General features: G+C 38.7%; 1 protein-coding gene across 1 annotated transcript; it reads left to right on the plus strand.

The window, feature by feature from the left end:
• Positions 1–899: 899 nt before the first annotated feature.
• Positions 900–19,585, plus strand: BBS5 (Bardet-Biedl syndrome 5). Its single transcript, XM_007056594.4, has 12 exons — positions 900–1,145; positions 2,839–2,921; positions 6,308–6,373; positions 8,725–8,774; positions 9,167–9,294; positions 12,568–12,703; positions 13,735–13,830; positions 14,377–14,439; positions 15,365–15,499; positions 15,611–15,694; positions 17,696–17,719; positions 17,837–19,585. Exons 1-12 carry the CDS (start codon positions 1,084–1,086, stop codon positions 17,936–17,938), a joined length of 1,029 nt encoding a protein of 342 aa, XP_007056656.1. The 5' UTR covers positions 900–1,083; the 3' UTR covers positions 17,939–19,585.
• The last annotated feature ends 43 nt before the right edge of the window (positions 19,586–19,628 follow it).

Raw genomic sequence — 19,628 nt, forward strand, 5'->3', positions numbered from 1 at the left:
GGGAAACTAGTACAACTGAGCTTTTCTGGATTTCCAAATAACATTTAAAAAAAAGTATTTAGATGTGTAGAAGCAGATAGACTAGATGTCTCAAAATGTTCTTACTGAATTTCAGACTCTCCAGATATTTATGAATACTGAAAAAGCTTTTAAAATTTAGTATCACTAAACATTTTTATGAAGATCTCTTGGTGTCTTCAAAACCTGAGTTTACACAAAAGCCAGGGGAAGAAGTTAGACTCTTGCTTACTCAGCTTGGGAACACAGTCCGGTTCAAGAAGGCCTGTCCCGAAGAAAGGGAGCAGAGCAGTAGCTGAGGTGAAGGGAGAGAGGAGAATACCAGGCAACAGCTGAAGGGGCTGAAACCCATCCCAGCCCCCTACCCAAAGCTGATACAGCAGGAGCCCTAGAGCCGCCAGTTACAGAAGGAAACCGCTGCAGCCAGAGAGACTCGACGTTCCTAACTTCATAGAAAGGCTACATTTAAAGGTGTTAAGCGGTTTCCACTGGCAGAGCCGCCGGCAGACCCGCACAGCAGCGTCCAGTACTTGGTGGCCGTTGTCCCAGTCCGCACAGGTCAGACCCGGGTTTACAGCCTGGCTTAGGGGATTTGGGGAGGGGGAGGAGAGATAAGACCCCCGACCCTGAGCCGGCCCCCTGCCGCTGTACAGCACAGAGCCCAGGAGAACCAGCCCCACGGCGCCCCCGCAGCGGGCGGGCCCTGCGTTCAACCTGGGGGGGAGGGAGAGGCGGCCGCGGAGAGGGAAGGCTACGGCTAGGGCTGCATAGAGCCACCGGACACAAAACCAGCGCGAACCTCTCCCCCGCCCCGCCCGGCGAGGCTGCAGTAACCGCGTGTCTCGAGAGGGGTTTGGGGACAGGGCAGTGCGACGGGCGTGGAGGGAGCGGCCCCACCCCACGCTCTGCGGGCGGAGCCGGCGGCACCTCCCCCCACAACGGCGGTCGCGCCTGGGAAGTTTGGTCCTCGCTGCGCTACGTCGGGCAGTTGCCCAGACAGGTGCCGGACGCGGGAGAGAACTCCGCGGAGCCGTTGGCGGGCCCTGGCGAGGGCCGTGGGCAGTGATGACGTCTGTGCTGGACGCGCTGTGGGAGGACAGGGATGTTCGCTTCGACATCTCCCCGCAGTGAGTGGCGCCCCCGGGCCTCCCCTCTGCGAAGCCTCCTTCCGCCCCGTTGCGGGGCTGGTTCTCGGGGTGGCGGGGCCGCTTCGGAGAGCCCGGCCTGGCCGCCCCGCTAGGGCCCGAGGCAACTCCCGGCACGGTCTAGAGCAGGGAGCTGCCTTCGCCTGGGAGAGACCCAAGAGAGGGGCCGCGCTGGTGACTGGTCACGTCACGACGGAGCAGTGCATGCTGGGAGTCGCCGGGCCCTCCGGCTCGGATGTGCGGTCGGCATCCTTTTTTCCACAAGGGAGCAGTGCATGCTGGGAGGGGGCAGGACAGGGGGATGCAGGGTCACCCTGTGGAGGCCTGAAGGCTCGCGGTAGTTTTAGCACAGATACTAATCCTGCTATTTAAGTTTAGGGACTGGAGTGTAGTCAGGGCTCAGAAACAGGCAGTAAGTTGCTCCTTCTGTGTACTAAATCCTCTAGGAAGCTCCGATCTATTTTCCAGAATCTCCACTTTCATTTAAAATAAAAAGTACTGTTCCAGCTGCAATGATTGCAAAGACAATCTCATAAAACGTGTACTAAGTGTAACTAATGCAAAGATGTGCGCCCTGTTCACTTAATCAAGGCGTTTACTTAGATGACAATGATTTTAAGTGTCAGCATTGCTGTCTGTTTAATTCTTGATGCAAAAAAGTGGGATCTTCACAGATCTGTACTATTTAAAGATAATCTCAGTTTGGTGGTACATGTAAGTGACATTTTGGAAGATACTGCTTCCCCTTCCCCACACACTCACAACCCCAAGAAACCTAGCAGAACCCATAGGCATACTGAAGCCACATCAAAGTTCACAGAGCACACTTTTGTGTTTTGAACTTCTGCACAATCTAGAGAGTAACTTCACATTTTGGCGACTCATATAGGTGAAGTTTGGAAGATTACTTCTCTCCCACAGATCTGACCCCTGCTTACAGAACACTTTGGCCTTCATTGTGTTTAAGGGTTACCATATTTCCGGTTCCCAAAAAAAGAGGTCACTACCAAAGGAGGAGAGCTGGGGGGAGTACTCACTGGAGGTGGGAGGCAGTGTTGCTCCCCATCACAGTGCGAAGGTGGCTGGCACAAGCCCAGGATACAGCAACAGCCATTGCAGATGTAGGGGAGGGACCAATCAGGAAGGGGACCAATTGGGACCCTTTCTGAGCTGCAGCTTGTCTGCTCTGAAACCCCTTGCCCCCCCCCCGACATTTCATGTTAATTTAAAAATCCCTCAGATATAAATTAATATTACTACAAATGTTCAAATAATATTTTCTTGGATCGTAAACAAATAATAGTCATTTTATACTGTCCGCACAGACACACAGCCTTTCAGTCAGTCTTCAATGTATTTAAATGGGAACATCTCCGCAAGTACATCACACTCCCATTAATACAGTGAAGAATATTAGGTTTTCTCATCTGATGTGCTACGTGCCTATGCAAATACGATAATATTTACAGCAGCCCATGGAATATTGCATTTGTTGGGGAGAAGGTGTTAAAGGGAATATGTGGGAGTAGAAATGGTCACCACTTTTCAGGGCCTGAGAGGGAAAACCCAATAATATCTTAATTGTACCTTATTTTGTTATGTCTAGACCAGAGTATTTTGTGGTCTGTTTAAATGGAAATGAATAGCCAAAACAAATAAAATTACCTTGTTTTAGACAAATGAAAATGAGACCAGGAGAGGTTCTTATAGACTGTTTAGATTCTATTGAAGATACCAAAGGAAACAATGGAGACAGAGGTAAGTGTGTACCTAATTAAATTCTCCTCTTAACTTCTAATTTGTTTAATCATTGAGGGCTTAAAGTGGCTGCGACTTAAGTTAATGGGAACACTCCCACTCACTTCAGTAGGAACAGGAGTGGATCCTGAATGCATAATTGTCAGAAAGGAAAGAATTATGCCATTAGAAAATGATTATACCTGAAGTTAGGTTATTTCTGAAAGGAAAATGCAGATCTAGCAAGTAATGTTCTACAGTTGTCTGTGAACCTTGTACTGTATCTGATATTGGTCATTAGTCTTCTCTCTGAAGAAGATCTTAGGAAAAACAAACATGTAGACTATAATGCAGACTATACTAGTGTACTTGTACTACCAGACATATATCTGTCCTCTCAAGGGTATTCATCAGGTAGTGCAGTCAGTGCCAATGGCATGGGTTTGATGAAAAGCAAAATAGGTGATGGAAAGACTGTACCTGTGGGTTTGTTTGGAATTGAAAGCCTGGTTAGGAAGCAATTCATTTGGGTTCAGTTTCCTCCCTAAAAACAACTTGGTGATCTTAAGCAATAATCCTGCAAAAGGTTGTATAGGCCTGTACTACAACTGTATAATGTCTAGTTTTAGTGGGAAGTTGTTTAAATTTTATAACACAAGAGGATTTCTCTTTTCAAGATTTATTGTACTCTCTAATTATCTCAGTGGTTTCTCCCATCATAGTTTAAGGTGCTTCTGTGGACAAAAGAAGTGGTAAATTCATCACAGTGTCATTGGACTAGGTTTTAAAATGATGTTATCAGGTAACTACATTTTAAAATGATATAGCCTATTTCTCAGAGGACTGTTCGAAATGGTAACAAAATCTTCATTTATCAACTTGTTGCAGGAACTGGAACTCTTTTTAATTTGTTTAAATTAATTCATGAGCCATCCTGATGCAGGAACTTAAATACAATGTGAGATCTTTTAATTATTGAAAAGCCCTTTAATAGAAGAACCCACAGAGGAGAATAATTCCTTTATCTCTACTTAGAGCAAAATGTTGGGCCTTTCTTATACAGTAGTAAGGGATATTCACCACTGTGCTAGGGCCTTCAGTGGCCAGGCAGCCTAGCAGCTATATCATTGGTTAGGGGTTGGAGGGGGGACCTGCCCTCCTTTCCCTCCGGTCCTGGCTCAGAATCCTGGGCCACTCACACCCCTAGACAGGGGAGATGGATCTTGTTCCTAGCCATGAGGGGGATGCTCAGGACCTGTTGTCTGAGTTGCTCCTTATGGAAGTCTTTTAGCTTGGGGCATGGCCCTACTAATCCAGTTTCCCCATGGTTGGGGCTTCGCAGTAGATTCCCCTTAGCAGGGGAAGGCTGGCTGGCTGGCTGGCTTGCTTGCTTGCTTGCTTGCTTGCTTCCAGTGGCTGCATTGGCTGGTTGGTTGGTTGGTTACATCTGTGCCTTCAGGCAGACACACAAAAAGCTCCCGCCTCCTCACCAGTGAGTACCTGACTGAGCCAGGCTCCCTTCTTTTCTCCCCCTTCCAGCCTTGGCATTGGCTACAGGTATAAGGGGGCGGGGCTAGCTGAACCCACAGGTTTTCTTTAACCCCTGCTGTGCCTCGCAGCTGTCTCTCTGCTCCTTCATAGCCACATAAGCTGCCTTCATGCTCAGCCAACCACTCCTGAAGATGGTTGGGCTGATGTGCAAGCAGAAGGAATAGAGGGGATCTGCATAAGGTCCATGGGTATAGGGCTACTTGGGAAAGAAGCTCATGTAAATGAACTCCTCATCCTCCCACCCACCACCAGTAGTCCTTTATAGTTTCTGTTTATTGTTTCCATGAAGATTACTGCAGCTTCCATGATATGTGAGGGAAAAGGAATGAGAGTGAAATCCATAACTGTTTTTTGTTTGTTTTTAGGGCTTACCTCTTGTGGGTGTCACTGGTATATGGGAGTAGAATTGGGCGAATAGCTGACTTTTTGGTTCTCTGGCAGTTCTGGTGGCTGGAGGGGTTTCGATTTGCTCCAAAACTGTAGATTACAAAAAAAATGAAACAAATCAAAGACATCAACAAAAACTTTGATTTGGAGCAAACAATTTTTTTAATCTGAAATGTTCAGTCTCATTTCTGGGTATTTTTAACTTTTTAAAATAAAAGCAAAGGAAATGAAGGGCTAGATTCACAAAATAACTAGAGGAGGAGTAGGTGGTGGTGGTACCCCACTTATAACCTGTAGGGCACTCTCCTTGAATGTAGAAGACCTATATTCAATTCTTCCATCTGCCTGATGTGGAGAAGGAATTTGAACGTAGGTCTCCCAGATTTCAAGAGAATCCCCTATCCACTGGGCTGTGGGATATTGTGAAGCAGGTGTCTCAGTCATTCCTGTTGAAGCTATTCTGCTTCATATAAAATACTTGAATAGTCACTGGGCTAGAGAGAGAATGAGAATGAGTATGGCTTAGTGGTTAGGGCTCACCTAAGGTGGGGAAGATCCAAGTTCAAGTCCCTGTTCCAAACCCTGTTTGAGAAATTGAAAGAGACCTACCCCAGAATACCCCAAACAGAATGGTTGGGGAAGTCTTGTGCAATATGGGATATCCTTTCTCCACATCGGGGGGGGGGGGGGGGGGGACGGACGGACTGTATTTCGTTTTTTTTACATCCCAGGTGAGGGGCCTAATACCTGGAGTAAAGGTTATTAGGAAGGCAGCTGTGCTACTGTTGCCACCATTGCCCCTGGCCATCCTGTAAATTTAGCCCAAAAAATCAAACACATTGTCTCAGATATGTCAAAATCATTTGTTTTAACATTACCAAAGTTATTTTGTTTTTTAGTTTGACTGAAACTATTTGCAATAAGTGCACATTCGCAGCTAGTTTTGACTAACCTGAAACTGCATTTTTTTCAGTGAATAAACTACTTTGTCAAAAAAGTCACCCAGTTCTATATCAGAAACTATTTGTTTCCCTCCTTCCCGATTGCCAACCTGAGAAATCTTTCTTATAACAGACCTTAGTCCTTTCTCTAGCTGACAACGCTATATAAGAGTTGTTAGCCTGAAGCTCCCTTTTTGTGTGTGAGACCCATTTAAGGTTCACGACCACCATTGCACTGGTAGCTGCACAGTCACCTGGAGGAAACCCATTCCTCTAATAGGATCTTGACGTAGGTGCTGAACATGACTCAGTGTCATTCTATGGTGGTAATGAACTCTATCTAAAATAAAGGTTTTTACAACAAAAGAAAGATCAGATTGGCATTTGTTTTGCAGTGGTTTTTCAGGAAGAGGAAGGGACGCAGTTATGTTTAAATGTTAAGTTTTCTGGAACAACTTTGAAATCTCACGTTTAATCTGGATAGTTGTCATCAAATTTAATGAAAAATGTTGCACTCTTTGTTTCCAGGTAGACTTCTAGTGACAAATTTACGGATTATTTGGCACTCATTGGCATTACCTAGAGTCAATCTCTGTAAGTATCCCCTTTAGTTAAGATGAATAAAGTTTTGTGTTTTTTTATGTGGTAGTATGCTGAATTTTCACAACAGTAATGAGTATAGCAATAAAGTTACAATCTAATAAACTCTTCAGTCTCCCATTGCTATCTAACCTGGGTATAATCCAGCAGTATTCATTATTCCTTTCAGTAATATAGAATTGATATAATTCCTAGATAAACTGTCAATGTTTAATAACAATTTCTCAAACTAGAATTCTGAAGATCACAACAAAGTGTGTTATAGTTTTCCTAAAGTCTGTGGAATTTGAAGGTTTGCCTAGGAAGAACTGTTTCGTTTTACTGAACTTTGAATTGCCATCTTGTCATATCAGTATATGCTGTTGCCACTTCTTTATTCTGATTTAATCTTGATCCTCAGTTTTTCTCTCCTCAGAAATATATCATTTACTGTTGTGGGCCCTGATTCAGCAGGCTACTTAAACACGTCTAACTTCAGTTACATGAGTATTCAGTGAAACTGCTCAGATGCTTAAAGTTAAGCATATTTTTAAGTAGCTTGCAGAACAGTAGTATGTGTCATGGTACATTTGTTCAGCAGGCATTTTGCTCCAAATACTCAATTTCCAGTCACCAAGAAAGTAGAAGTCCCGATGCTCACAAACTCAATCCCCCCTATATTGTATTATGTATTTGTGGTGATATTTTTTTCCAAGTTGTATAAAGTTTGCTTATGGTCTCAAGTACAGATTCACCCCTGCTATAAGCATAGGCAATTCTATCCTTCAACTTTTTAGATATTTTAAAAATTGATTATCTTATAACTGTCAAAGTAATACATATAACAGATAATGCAAGGTAATTTATTGACAAATAACAGCAAGTATTAATGAGTGAGTGAGTTTGCTAATTCTAGATTATTTCACACTGGACATCAGTGTAGGTGTTGAATGATGACCTTGAACGTAGTGTTAATAGGTGCAAAAATACCAGGAAAGACTGCCTTGTGCATCATGTAAAGATATAAACATCCTTATCCTTTTACCTGCCACCTTACCCTAGCTTTCAAGACTGCATAATCTCCCCACAGCTAGCTCCCTAGTTCTTCTTTACTTATTTCATTGTTGCAGTCTTATTCTGTATAAATTATATTTATATAATTTCTATTAATATTTTCTAGCGCAGTGTTTCCCAAACTTGGGACGCCGCTTGTTCAGGGAAAGCCCCTGGAGGGCCCGGCCGGTTTGTTTACCTGCCGTGTCCGCTGGTTCGGTAGATCATGGCTCCCACTGGCTGCGGTTCGCTGTGCCCCGCCAATGGGGGCTGCAGGAAGCGGTGGCCAGTACGTCTCTTGGCCCGCGCAACTTCCCGCAGCCCCCATTGGCCAGGCACAACGAACCGCGGCCAGTGGGAGCCACGATCGGCCGAACCTGCGGACGTGGCAGGTAAACAAACCGGCTGGGCCCACCAGGGGCTTTCCCTGCACAAGCGGCATCCCAAGTTTGGGAAACACTGTTCTAGCAGAAAGATTAAAAACGCGGAAGGCTGTGAATACCTTGACCCTACTCTTTTGACTAGGCTTACTTTTAATAACGATTTATTAAGATTTCTTGGATTATTTGGACCCTTATCCTTTATCGTATTTCCTAGAAGTCCCCATGTTCATTCAGCAGCTACTTTCAACTCATTTTCTATTATAAAAATTAAGGTCCCAGTCCTGCATAGGGATCCTTGCAAGGAAGAAAATCCTATTCAGATTTATTTGCAGAACTGGAGCCTAAATTGGGAATAATATTGAGCACATTCCAATTTAGGTTCCAGTTCTGCTGCCCTTACTCAGATGAATAGACCAATTTTACTTTAGGTAGGGCTTGGGCCTGCTCCTATTGCAATCAGTGACAAAACACTAATTGGCTTCAGATTGGGCCCCTAACTATTTCAATAGGTCTGCTCAGAGGAAGAACTGAAGGATTGGGGTCTTAGTTTTTATAATACAACCTGTTGTGGTCAGGGCAATAAAGCATTTTAAAAATGTTACCTTCTTTTCCCTCTGTCCCCTCATTCTCTTCTTTTCAGACACACTATCCATTCCCTTACCCAAACTGCTTCTGTTATTTTTTCACTCTTAGCTCCTGGGATCCTCACAACAATATTAATATAATAGTGGTAGAGATTTTTGTTTTTAAGGGTCAGATTCTAGCTGGGAACAGGTATGACATAATGTAAAAGGCGTAGCCAGCCAATCATAATGTGGGCTTTTCACAATCAGTGTCCCAAGCAATGCTCTAACAGTATTGTTCTGTATAACTGAGAATATTCTTCTGATCAAAACTGTGCTTTTTTCTCCCCTCCCCCCCAATTTTTAGCTGTTGGTTACAACTGCATTATAAATATAACCACGAGAACCGCTAACTCAGTAAGTTTCAAAATACTTCTTAAATTAAAAAGGGGTAAAAGTACCATAAACACTCATTTCACTATATAATCTGAAAGTTCATCTTTAATCATAGAAATAAAATAGTAGTGATTTTTTTATTTTAAATATTTAGAAATAAACTTTTAATTTTATAAGGAGAGGGTTTATTATTATAAGATTCTTGGGGGAGAAATAGTAACTTTGGTGGGGCCTGGATTTCAATAACCAGGGGGCCAGGAAGTCAGTGTAAAACTTCCATAGACTGCTCTGGGGGCCAGAATTTCACCTTAAGTGATTATAATTAGAATATGACAAAAAAAAAATAGCATGCTTGGATTGCTGATTCTCTGTGTTGTTTACAAAATGTTAAATATTAACAATTTTTCTTATAGAAACTACGAGGACAGACAGAAGCTCTTTATATATTAACTAAATGTAACAATACACGGTTCGAGTTCATATTTACTAATGTGGTTCCTGGGAGTCCCAGACTTTTCACTTCAGTTATTGCTGTACACAGGTACCGTACTTAAAATAAAGTTTAATTTTAAAAATTATAGTAAATCACGTATATATGCAGAATTTGGGATTGCTATCATTGATGCACCCGTCACATACTCTCACATACGTAAAGTCCACAGAAGTATTTGAAATATGAGCAAGGAATCTTAAAATGTGGGGTGGAGAGATGAGGGGCAGAAAGCCTATGAGTCCAATTAAATGAATAAATACCGTAAAACTCATTTCATTCATATATGTTTTTGACTAGGGACAATATCCCACACCCTGCCTCAGCCAAAACTTTCACTCAAATTGGAATGTGACGTGAATGAAGACTGCAGGCTCTGGCCCTAGCACAGTACAGGTTACAATAACTCCAGTGCAAACCTAAGAAAAAAATTCCATTGGAACAGTTATCAATTATTAGGTGAAACTAAAATTCTTGGATTCTTCTCCTGGGTCATCCTTGCATTCTGTTAAAGATTCACTACGTGGTTTTGTCTTAACTAAAATTTGTCAATTGATTTACATCAAAAACCATTCATCTTGCCTTCATAAATGACCTGGAATTTGTTTGAATTAGGGCTGTTGATTAATTGCAGTGAACTCATACGATTAACTCAAAAAAATTAATTGCGATTAATCGCAGTTTTAATCGCACTGTTAAACAATAGAATACCAATTGAAATTTATTAAATGTTTTTGAACGTTTTTCTACATTTTCAAATATATTGATTTAAATTACAACACAGAATAGAAAGTGTACAGTGCTCACTTTATATTATTTTTGCACTGTAAAAGTGATAAAAGAAATAGTATTTTTCAATTCACCTCATACAAGTACTGTAGTGCAATCTCTTTATCGTGAAAGTGCAGTTTACTAATGTAGAATTCTTTTGTTACATAACTACACTCAAAAACAAAACAACGTAAAATTTTAGAGCCTACAAGTATACTCAGTCCTACTTCTTATTCAGCCAATTGCTAAGACAAACAAGTTTATTTACATTTAAGGGAAATAGTGCTGCCGGCTTCTTATTTACAACGTCACCTGAAAGTGAGACCAGGCATTCGCATGGCACTTTTGTAGCTGGCATTGCAAGGTATTTACATGCCAGATATGGTAAACATTTGTATGTCCCTTCATGCTTCGGCCACCATTCTAGAGGACATGCTTCCATGCTGATGATACTCGTTAAAAAAAATGCGTTAGTTAAATTTTGACTGAACTCCTTGGGGGAAAATAGTATCTTTCCTGCTGTTTTACCCGCATTCTGCCATGTATTTCATATTATAGCAATCTCGGATGACCCAGCACATGTTGTTTGTTTTAAGAACACTTTCACTGCAGTTTTGACAAAACGCAATGTGAGATTTCTAAAGATAGCTACAGCACTCGACCCAAGGTTTAAGAATCTGAAATGCCTTCCAAAATCTGAGAGGGACGAGGTGTGGAGTATGCTTTCAGAAGTCTTAAAAGAGCAACACTCTGATAAGGAAACTATAGAACCCAAACCACCAAAAAAGAAAATCAACCTTCTGCTTGTGACATCTGACTCAGATGATGAGAGTTAACATGCATCTGTCTGCACTGCTTTGGATTGTTATAGAGTAGAACCCGTCATCAGCGTGAACACATGTCCTCTGGAATGGTGGTTGAAGATGAAGGGACATATGAATCTTTAGCGCATCTGGCACATAATTATCTTGCAACGCTGGCTACAACAGTGCCATGCGAATGCCTGTTCTCACTTTTGGGTGACATTGTAGACAATAACTGGGCAGTATTATCTCCGGCGAATGTAAATAAAACTTGTTTGTCTGAGGCCTTGTCTGAACTACGGGAGGAGATCGATCTAAGTTATGCAACTTCAGCTACGTGTGGCGTCCACACTATGCAAGGTTGACGGGACACACTCTCCCGTCGATTCCACTGCGCTTCTCGTTCAGGTGAAGTACAGGAGTCAACGGGAGAGCGACCTGCGGTTGATTTAGCAGGTCTTCACTAGATCCACTAAATCAACCGCCAATGCATCAATCCCCGTGCATTGATCCCCCGGTAAGTGTAGACAAGCCCTGAGTGACTGGCTGAACAAGAAGTAGGACTGAGTGGACTTGTAGGCTCTAAAGTTTTAAATTGTTATATTTTTGAATGCAATTATTTTTTTGTACATAATTCTACATTTTTAAGTTCAACTTTCATGATAAAGGGATTGCATTACAGTACTTGCGTGAGGTGAATTGAAAAATGATTGTTTTTTTACAGCACAGATATTGTAATAAAAAATATAAAGTGAGTGCTGTACACTTTGTATTCTGTGTTGTAATTGAAATATATTTGAAAATGTAGAAAACATCCAAAAATATTTAAATAAATGGCATTCTGTTATTGTTTAACAGTGTGATTAATCACACGATTCATAGTGATTAATTGTTTTAATCATGGAATTCATCATGATTAATTTTTTAATCGCTTGACAGTCCTAGTTTGAATACAAAAGCTTAAGTTCTACAAGTAATGATTTTAAATAATTCCTATGGTTTAAAGTAGCCTGTATGATATTAGGGGGAAAAAAACTTTCTGATTTCTAAATAACACTAGAGCTAATTTCAATATTAAGTTCTTTCAAGGTAAAAACCAATATTAATAAGTAAAGTACACTTTTAATTGAAGTATTTGCATAGTAGTAGTGAATCATTTACTGTAAATCAAGGGAGGAATCATGACTTGATTGAAAAGCCCATTGAGGCCAGGATTTCACCCCTAAAGAATAAGTTATATAGATTTGAACATGTACATAGTCCAATGGCATGAACACTGATCTACACTATATACATAATTAAAAATTGTGGAATAGTGATTTGTGTATATCTTATACACACAGCATATTTGTGCCTGATCTGAGTTGAAAATTAAATGTTTCCCAATGTCCATACTGTATATAATGTGTGAACAGCAAGGCTTTGGTTGCATTTTAACAGCTAAAAGAGCAGAACTGCAAGGTGCAGAAAAGTGACAGCATGCGTCAGAACACTGCAAAAGACAAAAATTGATTTCAAGCTAAAAAGTAATTTTTAAAATGTTTTTAGTTTTTCAAAAAAAACAAAAAACAAAACAAAAAACACCCAACAACTGGTATTCTACTTAGTGAAGGTTTAATAAAATTGCTGAACTTATTTGTAGAATGTAGATAACTGAAGTGGGAAGTTTGAAATATTTTATAAACCTGTATTAACATGAACTATGAAAGACATTGAAACGTTCAGCTTTGGCATGTATTTTTATTTGTAGAGCTTATGAAACTTCTAAAATGTACCGTGATCTTAAGCTGAGAAGTGCATTGATTCAAAACAAGCAACTGAGATTATTACCACAAGAACAAGTATATGACAAAATCAATGGAGTCTGGAATTTATCTAGCGACCAGGTATAGTTAAAACAAGAGTATATGCAATTTTACTAAAACTGTGCTTTGTTTTTCATCTTCCTAGCAACTGTACTATTATAGTTCTATAACATCACAGGAATTCTCTTTTGGTTCAGTTCATGAGTGGGTTACATGAGAAGCTGTCCATCCTGTGTGTATGCTATTCAGTATAACAGAGTACTCCTCTTAGCAACCTGTCATGACATTTGTGAGACATTTTCAGCTCTATATACAAGGAACTAGATACACAGCTCCTATTAACAAGAAGTATTTGAGAGCCTAATGGTCTGTGTATCATCCTGAAAGTATACCCTGCTATTTCTAAAACACTTTGCTGCATATTTGTATAATCTACTTGCAGTTTTTGACTGCATGTTTTCCTTTGTTTTTTAGTTGCTAACAACTAAAAACACTGGAATAGAAGATTATTTCTTGGGGATGGGGAGAGACTAGTAGTTGCAAGTGACATGTACAATATGTCGGTGTTATTCTCCAGGGCACTAGTTATTTGTACTTGTTTAGGGCATGGAACAAAATTGAAGCTGTTATTTGTCTGTGTAATTTTAGTCCAAAATGGGCATAACATCAGTCTTGATGAGTAAGAGAGTTCTTTCCTCTATGCTCCAGTTTCGATTTTGGCACACATCTCCCCAGTCACTTAAATTTAACGCACATGCCATTGTACTTGTACAGTATACCAGTTCTGGAACTATACAGTGAACAACACTTGAAAGGTTCACATTATCCTCTAAGGTTCACTGTGCTGTAGTGTGATCCTAGTTTGCTGCAGTAATAGCAATCCCCCAAGGGTTTTCACCACTTGAGTAGTGATAGTCTTTAAGATCTTCTCCTGCTCCCATTGAAGTCAGTGGTAACACTCCAATTGACTTCAGTTAGGCAGCGTCAAATCCTAATTGAACTGAATGCGGAGTTCCATTATATTAGCATTTCAGTGCAGGATATGAGTAGGGTATGCAAATGAAAACAGGCCCTACATTTCAAAGGAATTCTGATATATCTATTTTTTACAGGGAAATCTGGGGACCTTTTTCATTACTAATGTGAGAATAGTTTGGCATGCAAATATGAATGACAGCTTTAATGTCAGCATACCATATCTGCAAATTGTAAGTATCTTAACCTGAACAATCCTTTTTAAACCTAAATATTGTATGATATGGGTCAAATTCCAACCTTCGATTCACACACCTAACTCACATTGAACATAAAGGGAGTTGCATGCCCTTATCTGAGGGAAGATTTGGCCCTATTAATATCTGTTGTAGAGCAGATTTTCTGTCCAAATTCCTTGAAAAATCAAGCCTTTCAGGATCAGGAGCTGGATGCTTGGATCTGATCTGCATTTCTGATTTCCATGGTGCTTACCATGCTGCTGCTCCAATGTCAGTAGTGTACACCACTGTATGTGACCTCTGGAATTCATCTTTTGATCAAAGTTTTCAGAAAGGAACACTGCCAAGACCTTGTCATCATTTCTGATGGAATACTCCTCCACCAGCTGTCAGTGGTTCAGATTTGGACTTCCAAATGGCTGAAGATGCCATGCATTCAGAGCTGATAATCGCAGTTAATAGTATTAATAAATTGTTTGTATCAAGGAATTAACACCATTTTTAAAAAACACACTTTACCTCTTTTTACTTTACAACCAGCGTTCAATAAAGATTAGAGACTCAAAGTTTGGCTTGGCACTTGTCATAGAAAGTTCTCAGCAGGTAAGATGATTTAATAGCATTCTTTAGTTACTTTCATTTTTACCTATATAGCTATGTAATTTTGATATTCAGTGTGCTATTTTTTAAACAATGAATAGACTGAACTCCTATATGCTCTTTAGAGTTTAAACTCAAGAAAACTTGGCTACATAAGAGGCCAAAATTGTGGTGAAAATATGGCTGTTGAGTTATGAATTTATTGAACAAAGATTTTGATGAATGAACCATCAGCTGATTAATGAGGTCTCTGACTGAAACACAGACTGGCCAGCATGGCCAGTTAATTTGTTATTTATTTAGGTAATGCCTTGTTACACAGGAACTCTGGTTTAGGGAGAGTAATAATGGATTACTTTTAGCACTGTGCAGCTAAATACCATTAAAAAAATACCATTAAAAAAACATTGTCATCTTTGCTACTCTCTGTAAAAGATTGGTAATTTCTTGTACTGGTGACCATGATCAAAAACGTTTCTACAGTTGAAAAAAACTATTTTTGGCTACATCAAATGCATTCATTATAACTGAAAAGCTACCTTCACACTAGCACTTACGATCTAATGGATGAAGCATTTATTGAGCAGCTCGAAACTCCTGAATACAGATCCTAGACTTGCTACTGATTTTCAGTTTTCTCTTGACGTCTCCATGTCTCTGTTCCCCATCTGTAAAACAGAATAGCAGTGCATAGCTTTTATAGTTCACAGGGTGTGAAATCCTAGCCCACTGGAAGTCCATGGGCCAGAATTTCCACTCAGGGTTTGTACAGCAGTTTGAAATGTATAAAATGCTTATATAAAAGTCCTCACTGTTAGTATTAAGAAATGCTTGTCAAGTCAAGAGGAAGTACTTTGTCTATAAGTATATATATCTTTTATATAGTAAAAATTAATTAATTTGAGTACATATTTTTCTTTTCTTGTAGAGTGGAGGATATGTACTTGGTTTTAAAATAGACCCTGTGGAGAAACTACAGGAGGCAGTGAAAGAAATAAATTCACTGTATAGAGTTTACTCAGCTAGCCCTATATTTGGAGTGGATTATGAAATGGAAGAAAAGGTTTGCTGTTCCTTTTATTACAGAAGCTACATGCAGCATTGCACTAACAGAAGAAATAAAATTATAATTATATATAAATGTATTTGTTTACTTCATTGTCTCAATTTACAGCCTCAACCTCTCGAAGATCTGACAGTCGAACAGGTTCAGGATGATGTGGAAATAGAATCTGATGAACAGACAGATGCTTTTGTGGTAAGCTACTCCAGAAAAACAATTGTTGTTTGATTATTTAAATATAAATCATTTATAGACTTGGGTTCCTACTAAAATATATGTTTGGTCTTCTGATGTTAGATAACATATTTAGATGTCTTTTGGGCATAAAGTCCAAAACTATGCTATAGTCTCTAACTGTAAATATATAAGCTTTTTTCAACATTCTCTTTAGAAAGAGCTATATTTCAAATGATTATTGACAGTCAAGGTAGTTGGTGTTTAAAGTAGCAGTCACAAGCAACTTGCAGCATGCTTTAAGGTCCAGCAGGGTCTAAAAGCTTGTAGTTTAATCAGATCATACAGATATTAAAATTAAGTCTTCTTTCTTTCTGGGCAGATTGATTTGATAGTGTTGTGTCTAGAAGGTTGTCTCAGTATTTGCCCCCACAAGATTTTAGGAAAAGGTGATATTAACTGTTGTCCCTAAACCTAATATGAAGAAGTGATGAGTACCCACAACTTCCATTGATACAAACACAAGAGGATATGCTGATGAGGTGGAGTCTTTTCTGAAATTATTTTAAATGTAGTCCTTTCCCTACACCCAGAAACTATTTTTTAGTATAAACAGAAGAGTGCACAAGTATTTTTATATGGTAGCCTAACCCAAAATACACATTGTCATAGTTCACCTTTGAAATCTGATAGACTCAACAATCCTAAAACCAATCCTACTAGTCTGCCCTTACTTTTCTTCTTTCCTATCCCTTATTTGTCCTGCAAACTTCAGTTTTTTAATCTCTATATTTTTCCTTTTTCTCTTCTTTCAGTCTGTAATTTCCTTTCCCTTTTTTCCCCCTCTTTCCTTATGGGTTTTTTTCTTTTGTTTTGGTTTATTTTTTGGTTTCAGTGCCCAGAGTACTTTTATTTCTATGAGCTTGTCATCACAGTTACAATCCTTTTCTCTTACATTCTTTTCTCAAAATTTGGATTTTGTCTGGGTTATCTATGCCTTTGTCACTTCTACTTTGGATTAATCTAATGTGCTCTATATTTAACTATCCTAGAATAATATTTGGAAGATGTAGCTGGTACAGAATGTAGTGATCTACTTGCTTAGCGGTAGTTGCCACAGGGAACATATTTCATCTGAATTCCACAGGCTGGCTCCTTAGTAGTCTGTTATTGTAATTGAAGGCATTAGTATTCTGTACAGTCCCATGTGATTTCAGGTCTATTCGGGAAAATGCTTTGGCCCACCAAGACAGCTGAGGTCAGCTGAGACACTTTTTGCTAAATCCCTAGATTTAAAGGTCTAGGAGCTGCTGGCCTGGACCTCTCAGAGAAGAGCCCTTGATGCTGGAATTTGCTTCCCGTGCTTGTCCAAGACTCAGTCTGATTTTCAGGGGATGGTATAAAGCCCACCTCTTTATACAGGTCTTTGCATGAGACAGGAATGACTTTGCGTAAGTGTTAGATTAGCCCATTAGTGTTGTTGACTAATCATTTTGATAATGTTATTTTTAATTTTTGTGAACATTCCCCAAGATATTATGAAGAGCACATTTTGAGAAACTGAATAGCTGCATGTGCAGCAGGAACTATGAGCATGCCATCAGTTCTGCCTCTGTTTTATCATGAAAAACACCCATTTATTACAACAGACATTTTAGCAGTTATTTAGATTGACTATTTTATATTAAGTCACTGCTTTCTGGTTAAAGTTTTGCATAGTAAATTTCAACCCAGAGTGAATTTTTAGTCTTATTTATAAAATGAAAGTAAAAGATTCTACCAAGCACACATGTAAATCTCAGAAAACATGCCAAATGCAGTTTTAAATAAAAGGGATTTTGTTTAATACTGAAATTTATTTTAAAATGGAAAGTTAATAGAACTGAGAAGCCTAAAGTATCTCTGTGTAGATATAAAAAAGTATTAATGGTAAATGGGAAAGTATTTTTTTAAATTGTACATAGGAAAACAAATTTAAATCATTTAGGTGGGTTTATGATACTTTTTTTTTTCTCTTTGTAGGCTTACTTTGCTGATGGTAATAAGGTAAGAACACTTTAACATTGTAAAATGCATATTATTTAATAATTCACTATTCACAGATTCTAATGAAACTTGTCTTTTATTTGTTCCTCCTTCCTATCCCCTTCACCTCCAAAAAAGCAACAAGATCGGGAACCTGTATTTTCAGAAGAACTGGGACTAGCAATAGAGAAACTGAAGGATGGATTCACGCTTCAGGGACTCTGGGAAGTAATGGGTTGATTTAGATTTAACATTATTTTCCTAATCCATGCAAGGCATGTAGTCATTATGTTACTACCAGATCTTTAGAAAGACTGAAAATATTTGAGTAAGACAGAACTACTATACCAAAGAGAAGGAACATATAAATATCATACAATGCATAGTTAACTTATTTTGTGAAAGAAAACTTGTTAAAGAAATTGTACATTTGTAACAATTGTATTTTGTATGTTGTTTTTGTATATATTTCTTGTGCTAAAGTTTTAAATTAAATTATTTATTTGCTTATAGAAAAAAAAATGTACTGATCTATAATTGTGTCTAAATAACATTTCCATAGCAACTTTTGTGACACATTCTTAAAATGTTATTTAGGGGAATAAAAACAAAAATATATGAATGTGGGGAAACTTTTTTTTTTTTTTTTTTTTAGAAAGAATAGTTGTATCATTGCGGCAGTATTGTGGTATTAATATCATTTTGACAAAGTATTGTACTATTCCAAGTGTAACTGTTAGTTTTCGTATTACATATAGAACTTCATGTACTGTATCTCAATCATCATTCCAGGTACTAATTTTCATCCAAAGACTCCAGTACAAATTTTTTTCAGAAAGCACTGACTCGTTTGTTTTTTAAAGGAGATAATCAGGAAAGAATCACACACTACGTATCTTTTGCTTCTGACCCATCAGACCTTTAGAATGTTGTGTTACATGCAGAGAGAATTGAGTCATTTATTGTTTAAAGGGGAGATGCAGCTGTTATGTTTTTTAGTGAGATGAGACCTTACACACTATTTCCTATAAATGGAAAAAGTCAAATGAGCTCTCCTTTCAGCTGTTGTTTTAACAGCTGACTGCACCAGTGACTTCACTGTGGTATGGAGAGGAAGAAAAGCCTGTTAAATATTTGTGTAAAACTTATATACATAAAACTATAATTAAATGAAATCCTGTTTATATCAAATGTATTTATAAAAGTTGGTGCCCAATCCTGCTCCCATTTAAGTCCCATTAATGGGTGTTTTGCCATTGACTTCTGTGGGAGCAAGATCAAGCCCTTTGTCACTAAAGCATGTTAAGCAAATTCTGGGTTGTTAAACTTCTACATTTCCAAATTTAATCGAAATCTAAGCCTTCCCTGCCGAAATCCTGAAACTTTTAACAAAAATAATTTGTGAGTACCTAACTCATGTATATTTTCTAAATCTGCTCTTCTTACTTTGTTAAACTATTAAGAGTTTGTACTATTAATACAAATCCTCTTTTTTTCTCAATTTTTAGTTTTGTGAACATTCTCATTGATGAAAGAATTTTCATTTGTGGCATTCATTTTTTTTTAACATTTTCTATTCTGTCTCTAACGTACATATTACCTTCATTTTAAAATGGATAGAGGATACCCCTTACTGATGTCACTTTTAATGTTTCCCTAAAATGAAAACTTAAAAACAAATACTTGGGGAGAGGGGGAAGGGAACTGATAATATGTCTAGGAAAATGATCTGGAGTGAGAACTACATTTTAAGAATAAAAAAATTGGAGCTTCATTTGTAAATAATTAAGTGGAATTTTGCTTGGAGACTCGATATTTTAACTTGCAAACAAATTATCATGTATTGTTTTAAGTGCAAATCCAAAATAAAATACATATTTTTCATTACGTTATTTCTCCAGAACTGAATTATCTTTTCAGATATGATATA

The sequence above is a fragment of the Chelonia mydas genome, chromosome 11 (genome assembly GCF_015237465.2).
Source record: "Chelonia mydas isolate rCheMyd1 chromosome 11, rCheMyd1.pri.v2, whole genome shotgun sequence".
In the NCBI taxonomy this organism is placed as follows: domain Eukaryota; kingdom Metazoa; phylum Chordata; order Testudines; family Cheloniidae; genus Chelonia; species Chelonia mydas.

What these genes read in the sequence shown, in the direction of transcription:
- BBS5 (XM_007056594.4), top strand. Translation starts at nt 1,084, where the DNA reads ATGACGTCTGTGCTGGACGCGCTGTGGGAGGACAGGGATGTTCGCTTC. An exon ending in CGCTTCGACATCTCCCCGCA is followed by an intron (nt 1,146 to 2,838) that starts GTGAGTGGCGCC and finishes ACCTTGTTTTAG; the next exon opens with ACAAATGAAAATGAGACCAG. An exon ending in GCATACCATATCTGCAAATT is followed by an intron (nt 13,831 to 14,376) that starts GTAAGTATCTTA and finishes CTTTACAACCAG; the next exon opens with CGTTCAATAAAGATTAGAGA.